The sequence below is a fragment of the Lotus japonicus genome, chromosome 2 (assembly GCF_012489685.1).
Source record: "Lotus japonicus ecotype B-129 chromosome 2, LjGifu_v1.2".
Classification (NCBI taxonomy): domain Eukaryota; kingdom Viridiplantae; phylum Streptophyta; class Magnoliopsida; order Fabales; family Fabaceae; genus Lotus; species Lotus japonicus.
Window position 1 is genome coordinate 56,807,583 of NC_080042.1, and position 8,355 is coordinate 56,815,937.

Sequence of the window (8,355 nt, forward strand, 5' to 3'; positions counted from 1 at the left end):
TTGTGAAAGAAACATTAATTACAATCCAATTGGCAAGACATGACCATTAGTCCACAATGTAACTAACATTTAGTTAAGACAAAAGAACATGTAAAGATTGTCCTGAAAAGAAGGTTGATAAAGTACTTCTATGTCATTACCAATAATTTATTCATAAATTGCATGAGAATTCTCAACTGGTCCTGCATCTATCTTCTTTGTCTTTTTGCAGAAGAACGTACAGATTCCCCTAGGAAGATTAGCTGTTTTAATTAGATTATAGTCTTTTGGAGATTGGAGCATAATGTCTAGGTAGTTGCATGTTATTGGGGTGACCACATATTTTTATATATGCCTCGGCTATCTCAGCGCAAAAAATTGTTTAATTGATTAATATTCATCACCTGAAAAGGAGATTTTGGCACATGCATTTAAATATTGCAAAATGCTACTTTTGAGGTCTTGGACTTGGTATTTAGGTTGGAGTCCTAGACATTCCCTAATTCAAAGTAGAGCATGAAATAGCTCTGGCTAGTTGCAGAACTAAGGTTGGGCTAATTGCAACTTTGGTCCCTGACGTTTACAAAAACGACGATTTTGGTCCCTCACCTAATTTAATTACATAAATCGTCCCTCACCTAACAGTCAGTGAACAACGTTAGTCCTTCCGTCAAATTTTTAACAGAACGAGGCTGAGGTGGATTATTAGAGTGACGTGGACGACACTAGGAGAGAGAGAGACGCACATGGGTAGCACATGACCTTCCAACGGTCATCTTCTTCCCCCTTTTCTTCTATAAAACAGAGCATGGACATGAGGGGAAAGATGAAGGGTATGGGAGCTTCTCCAACAGTTGCAGCTTGCGTGAAAGGCTAAGGGAAAGACAAAGAAGCTTCTCCAACTGCTATAACTCCTTGGGTTCGAAGGTTATGGGGGATTTAGCGAAGGTTCCTCTACCTGTTCTGGATCTGGAAGGCGACTCCACAGGTCCAAGCCACTGAAGATTCTTTGCGATTGCGGAGTTGAAGCTCCCCTTGTAGCATCAGGGACACCATACAGTCATGGAAGAGTGTTTTATGGTTGTGGATTGTACAAGGTATGTTTGTGTTGTGAAATTAAGTTGGTGTGGTTGTGTTGTGAATTAACCCCTGTTTTAATTTTGGTATCATTTTCGCAGGTATATGGCAAGAAGCAGTGCAGATTCTTTAAATGGGTTGACGAAGTCGATGGTCATGCAGTGGAAGATAGGGAAGACAAGGTTGTTCGGGCATTGACAAGAAAAATTGTGGAAATGAGGAAGACACAAGGGCAATTGCAAATGTTTTTAGCAATTGCCATATTTGCATTGTTGTTTGTACTGTTCTTGTATGTAACCAAGTAGGGGGAAATGGGTTATGGGAAATAATTGTAGCTTAATCAATGTAAAAATTATGTGTTGTGCCTTGTGAAATAATTGTAGCACGAAAATTGTGAAATATAAGTTGGAGTCTCATTCTGTGGAAATTTGGTAGTGAGTTTGCTATTAAACTGGGAAGTTGCAAGTCCCTTTACAGGGTTGATATATTGTTATCTTCTGGCGTGTTGGATATAAATTAATGCTCGACTGATTCACAAACTCATTGCCTCATTGCATTCACACAGCCATAACAAACTCATTGCCTCATAATTGCCTCATAATACAAAACTAGACAAAATAGCAACTGACAATTGGCAATTTTCAGAATTGGACATTCAAAATAGCAACTGCACACTATTACTAGAGAACTGGACATTTAAAATCTACAATTTAAAATCACATTCATTGGCTCATAATAGAGTCAGCAACATGGCTATTACAAAATATGGATCCCAATTCTAATGGTCCAAAAAGTAAGGACAAAATATAACAGCTCAAGTACACCAATCATTAATACATCCCAAGTCTAATGGTTCAAAAAGTAAGGACAAAACATTACAGCTCAAGTACATCCCAAGTCTAATTCAAAAAGTAATACTTCAAACATAACAGCACAAGTCTAATGGTTCAACTTCTTTAGAGGTACACAATCACTTCTTAGTTCCCTTAAACTGTCCATAACTCCTCTTTTTGGTTCCATTCCCTGTTGCATCTTTTGCATTTGCTGCAGGTTCTTTTGCTTTCCCCTTTGCTGCAGGTTCTCTTACTTTTGCTTTTCCTCTCCCTGTTGCAGCTTCATTCCCAGTTGCAGCTCCATCCCCTGTTGCAGCTCCTTTTCCCTTTGCTCTACCTCTTCTTGTAGCAGCTCCTGCTGTAGCTTCATCTACTATGGCAACTCCTGGTTGTGATGGCTGACTCTGACTTGGCCGAGGCATGCCTTGAGTTAGAGGTTGAGAATCTGGTGCTTGATAACCTGGTTGTTGAGAACTTGAACCAGGTTCATTAATACTGATGCCTCCACCCCCTCTATGTTTCCTCATCTCAGGATGAAGTCTTTTTTTATTGTTCTGATATACATTAAGAAAGAGCATTAGAAAGACAATTATATTGTTCTGATATACATTAAGAAAGACCATTAGACAAATTGTTTACCCTGTTTCCTCCAGTAGGAATTTCTCTGTCAGCTGCAGCCTTTCCCTTGCAGGTCCTTTTATTATGTCCATATTCTCCACACCGCCTGCATTGTACAGTTTTGTTGTACCTCCTAAGGGAATTTGGGTTCTTTGGCTCATCATTGTTCTTCCTCCTAGCTGTTCTAGGCCTTCCTACAGCTCTTCTCATGTAAGGTGGGGTAATTGGAAGACCTGGGACATCATTCCATAACTTGGGTCCATTATTACCTCGGATGAGAAAAGAGTAAGTATCCATAAATGTGGATCTCCTACAATACAATAAGATTGCAAAACAGTTAGTAATTCTTCAAGAAAAACAATGACAACTAAATCATATGTATTCATAAGTACCTAAGAGCTATGTTCACATAATCCTCAGGTGCACGGTTACAAAACCACATGCATGCTACTGCATGGGAACATGGAATACCAGATAGCTGCCATCTCCTACAGGCACATGTTCCAAGCCCCAGATCAACAACAAACTTGTCATTACCCTTAAATACTGAGAACTCATTCATTGGAATATCCCCATCCCAAACAGCAGTCCATCTATCAGAATAATCCTTTGAGATTTCCACTTTTTTCTGAACAGAAGGGCACAATCCAGTTGTCCACCTTTGCATGAGACTTCTTTGTTTAACAATCCTATTTGTCATATAGAACTTGAGACCCTCCAGTAAAGTAATGATGGGTTTGTCCCTGTGCTCAAGTATGGCTCTGTTAAACGCTTCACACATGTTGTTTACCTGAAGATCACAACATGTGTCATTGCTATAACCAGATCTGGACCATTGAGCAGGAGGAATCTGCCTCAACTCTTGCCAAGCCTCTTCATTAAGGGCTTTCAACTCATCCATTGCAACATTAAACTCTGGAACAGTGTTTGCTCTGGCTGCAGACCACATTGCAAGCTTTAGCTCATTGCCTGGATATCTCTTCCTGAAATTCCCATACAAATGCTTCACGCAGAGCCTGTGTTCTACATTCTCACCCAACTGACGAAGTGTAGGTACTAGACCCTACGGAAAGTAAACCAACAGAATCACAATTAAATGTATGGTTTAAACAACACAAATTGTACATTGCAAATAATGTAAACAATCTACCTTTTGTTGGTCAGAAATGAAAGCCCAATTTTTTCTTTCCACAATGTTAAGATCATCAATAAGAAGATTCACAAACCAAGCCCATGAGTCACTGGTTTCAGCCTCCACTACTGCATATGCTATTGGAAACATTTGATTGTTTCCATCTTTCCCAACAGCAGTAAGCAATTGCCCCCCATATAAACCTTTGAGGAAGCAACCATCTAGGCCAATTAAGGGCCTGCAGTGCCTTGCAAATGCATTTTTTGAGGCTGCAAAACATATATAGATCCTCTCAAAGACAGCATGGTCACCTTCATCTATGGTCTTCAGTATTGCAGTCGTTCCCGGATTGCTTCTAATCAACTCTGCTGCATACTTTCTCACATGCAAATATTGATCACTACTTGCTCCTTGTAGCAATTCTGCAGCTGCAACTCTTACCCTGTATGCTTTAGCTTTGTCAATCAAGATGCCCCACCTTATTCTCACCTCCTCAATAATTCCAGCACGCTTCATGTTAGGAGTATGCCTTAAAATAGGCATCAGCTTTCTTGCAAGCCAGGATATGGTGGCTTGCCTATTCCTTGCAGTCCTACTGCATGTATGTGTAGGGTTAAATCCAACTAGCTGAAAGTAAGGCCTGGACTTGGTTCTAGTAATCCTCATGTAGAATGGACATTCTTCAGCACACTCCACAAGCACCCTAGTCTTATCATTTTTTTTGAACCAAAGATTCTTCCTTTGTTCTAGGGCAAAGTCTCTAACAGCACCCTTGAACTGAGCTCTAGAGTTGAATATTTGACCCTTCTCAAATGAAACAAGTTCACCTTCCTGAGGCTGCCTAAACATGGGAAATTTATTCTTACTGTTTTCTTCAGCATCACTGCCAGCTGGGCTTTCAAAGTGATCTGAATCCCCATCTTCATCATCAAAGTCTGAAAGTCTTGAGGGATTTGATAGTCTAGATGCATCACCTTCAAAAACAGATGGAGCAAAACCTGGCTCTGGTGGAAAATTTATAAGAGATTCAGGAGGCAGCACACTCATCCAGTCATAATTCTCCTCATAATCACTATCATCAAATGAGAAGTCAGAATCAGAATCACTTTCATTATCAACCTCAGGATTGTATTCATCATCCCCAGAATCATGATTTCCCTCAACATCAACACTGTCAACAACATGACCCTCAGCAACAACCACTTGTTCACCCTCACCAACACCAACACCCTCACCACCACCAACACCCTCAACACCAACAGCCGGAGTAACACCAACACCCTCACCCTCACCACCACCAACAGCCTGTGCAACACCAACACTCTCATCCCTGTCTAGTATCTCAACATCAGCAGTCTCCACACCATGTTGTACCTCTACCTCAGAGTCATGTTCAGCATAAACATGAACCACACCAACCCCTTTGACATCTTCCAAGAAACAAATAGTATCTGCATCACAGTTTAGTGGCTTAAGACAAGTGACACCTTCACTTTTTGGGTTCTTATACCACACACTTTTAAAACTGGCATTTCCAAAGCTCTTGACAGCGTTGCCCACCTCAATTGAACTTATCTCATCTATGCCCCATCCCTTTAAAACGTCAAATGCACCACCAATATATTGAAAATTTGGTACTGTTGTCATTTTACCCCCATGATATATATGCATATCCACCTTGTCAAACACAGTAGGTCTGAAAAGCAAAAATTCAAGGATGAAAAAGACAGAAAAGGACTCAAAGGACTCAATATTCAATTCATGAAAAAGACTGACAAACCGACCCAATATTCATTCAATACAATAGGACTGACAACACATTGCAATATTCAATTCAATGTCATCAAAAGGACTGACAACACACACATTGCAATATTAAATTCAAGATCATCAAGGCTAATATTCAATGTTCAATGTATTCAACCAACAACACTAGTAGACAAAATTACCATTGAATACTCCTGTTTCAGTACAATATTTCACATAGGTACATATATAGAGGGGAAAATAAACGTGCACTGTTGTAGACCAGGATTTTGTGTGTTACATATACACTATATATAAATAAAAGCACCCATATTCAGCCACACATGCACAAAGAAGGGGAATAAAGAAGTGGAATAAACATACCTTGATACATGATTGGGAGGCAACGAATCTAAACCCCATAAAGAGCCAAATAATTGACTGTTTGTCTTAGGGACCACAGCTTCTTTTGCTTTCGATATCTCCATCATATGGTCCCTCTCCATGTGCTGCTCTGACTCAATAAGGTTACTCCTCGAGTTTGTCATCGTCTCCGACATAGGGTCCCTCTCCATGTGTTGCTCTGAATCGACAAGGTTGCTCCTCGTGTTCCTCGCGTTCGTCTCCAACATAGGGCCCCTCTCCATTTGCTTCTCCTTCTTCCTTGGCGTAATCTTCTTCCTCGAGTTTGTCATCGCTCCAGTCTTCTCCGCTTCTCACTCGTCTTATCTCTTCTTCCTCTCAGTTACTATTTCAATTTCTCTGCTAGGGCTTTCGAATTGGGGGAAATTGGGTTATGTTGTGTTGGGTCGATTGGAAGGTCATGTGCTACCCATGTGCGTCTCTCTCTCTCTCCTAGTGTCGTCCACGTCACTCTAATAATCCACCTCAGCCTCGTTCTGTTAAAAATTTGACGGAATGACTAACGTTGTTCACTGACTGTTAGGTGAGGGACGATTTATGTAATTAAATTAGGTGAGGGACCAAAATCGTCGCTTTTGTAAACGTCAGGGACCAAAGTTGCAATTAAGCCTTCTTTTTTCTATTCAGCTCTTTAATTACTTTAATTTTCTTTTTTTGCATTAAATTGTACATAGTTTTTTTTCAAAACGTGCTTTCATCTAATGAAGGTTAAAAGGGTAGTGTCATCTTTTTCAAAAAGAAAGGATAAGAATGGAAGTGTTAGTAAAATGGTAGTATTTTTTGAAATGAGTGAATAAAGGCTAGCTCACCATGGTATAAATGATAGGATAAATTTATATAATATATTATGGATTGTTTATTGTTATGTTTTAATATTGTATTGTCCAAACTAATTCATTGATCAACTCCGTTTGGTATGATGTATATTATAAGATCTGATAATATGAGGTCAGATAGTATTAGACCTAATGAAATTTTAATATTATACAATATTTGGTGACACACTGTATAACTTATCATTTAATTTAAATTAACATAAACTTTTGTTTTGTGAAATATTGAATAATGATAAAGATTATAAAAATAAAGATGGTGTTAGTGAGCGGTAAAGTTGGCGGTGGCGGTCAAGGTGGTTGCGATAATGGTGGTGATGAAGGGTGGTGGTTGTAGAGGTGGCAGTGATGATGCTGAGTGGTGGTTAGGGTGGTGGTGGCGGCGGCGATATTGGAAGTGATGGCGGTGGTGGCGTTGGAGGGAGGTGGTGGCGGTAGTGGTTTAGGTGGTGGCAGCGATGATGGTGGTGTTGGAAGTGTTGATGATGGTGGTGACGGTGGTCGTAGTGGTGGTGGCGGAGGGAGGTGGTTGTGGTGGTACTGGGTCATAGCGGTATGTAGTGGTAGCAGCGAGGACAATGACAGTTGAGGTGGTGGAGGCGGTGGTGGTGGTGGAAGGTGATGGTGATGATGGTGGTGGCAATGGTGGGTGGCGGTAGCAGTGGCGATTACGATGATGACAACGACGGTGGTGGAAGTGGTGGTGATGGTGGAGGTGGTGGAGGCGGCAACGGTGGTGGTGGTGATAGCAATGGTCGAGGGTGGTGTGGTGGCGATGGTGGAGGGTTGTGGTTATGACTTAAAATCACACTCTTATCATGTTTAATCGATCATCTATAGGGTGGATTAAATAATGTATCATTTTAATGTATAAGAAGGGATTGATGTATAAGCTTATACAATACAATGTTAGCACCAAACAATGGATAAGTCCATAATGTATTGTATAAACTTATACTATCATGCCTAATACAGTGTGCCTAATATATAAAAATTATGGATTATTTAATGCATATATAAATGATGAATACAGCATGATAAGATTGTAACTATGATCTATTTAAAATTATTTAATCGACTTCCACAACTACTATCATCACTGCCACCACCGCCATCGCTATCACCACCGCTACTGCTGCTATTGCCACAACCACCTCCACCACCTCTATCACACCACTAACACCACCGTAATCATCACCACAACCCCACCTACACTACAACCCCTTCGCCACCGCCACCGCCACCTACACCACCACAACAAATCTTTCGCCACCCTCACCACCGTCATCGCCACTACCACCACCACCACCACCCACCAATGCCCTGCTGTCACCACCACTACTGCCACAACCACCACCTTTTGTCACCGCTATTGTTGTTGTCACCACTGCCCTTCACCGCCAGCACCTCTCTATAACATTGTCACCATCACACCACCATCGCCATAACCACAACCAACTCCACCAGCCCCCATGCACAATTGACACAACCACCCTACAAGACTATCACCACCCCACTACCCCCACCACCAATACCATATCGCCACCACCACAACCAACTCCACCACCCCGACCTCACAATCGCCTCCACGACCTTGCACCACCGTTATCGTCATTACCAACACCACTCTACTGCCACCACTACCACTCACCGCTATTAACCCTTCACCGCCGCCGCCACCACCATCACCACCCTCTACTAAATATATGATGTA

The 8,355-nt window shown here is 41.3% G+C and overlaps 1 protein-coding gene and 1 long non-coding RNA gene across 2 annotated transcripts; one reads left to right on the forward strand and one right to left on the reverse strand.

Annotated features, from left to right (window-relative positions):
• The first annotated feature begins 656 nt into the window (after nt 1–656).
• Nucleotides 657–1,507, forward strand: LOC130735480 (uncharacterized). The gene is made up of 2 exons (XR_009018469.1): nt 657–1,076; nt 1,158–1,507. It is a non-coding gene; the product is annotated as an uncharacterized LOC130735480 (long non-coding RNA).
• Nucleotides 1,508–1,798: 291 nt separating this feature from the next.
• LOC130735481 (uncharacterized) lies at nt 1,799–3,685 on the reverse strand. The gene is made up of 3 exons (XM_057587449.1): nt 2,900–3,685; nt 2,529–2,817; nt 1,799–2,443 (listed from the first exon to the last, which is right to left on the reverse strand). Exons 1-3 carry the CDS (start codon nt 3,454–3,456, stop codon nt 2,027–2,029), a joined length of 1,263 nt encoding a protein of 420 aa, XP_057443432.1. The 5' UTR covers nt 3,457–3,685; the 3' UTR covers nt 1,799–2,026.
• Between the last annotated feature and the right edge of the window lie 4,670 nt (nt 3,686–8,355).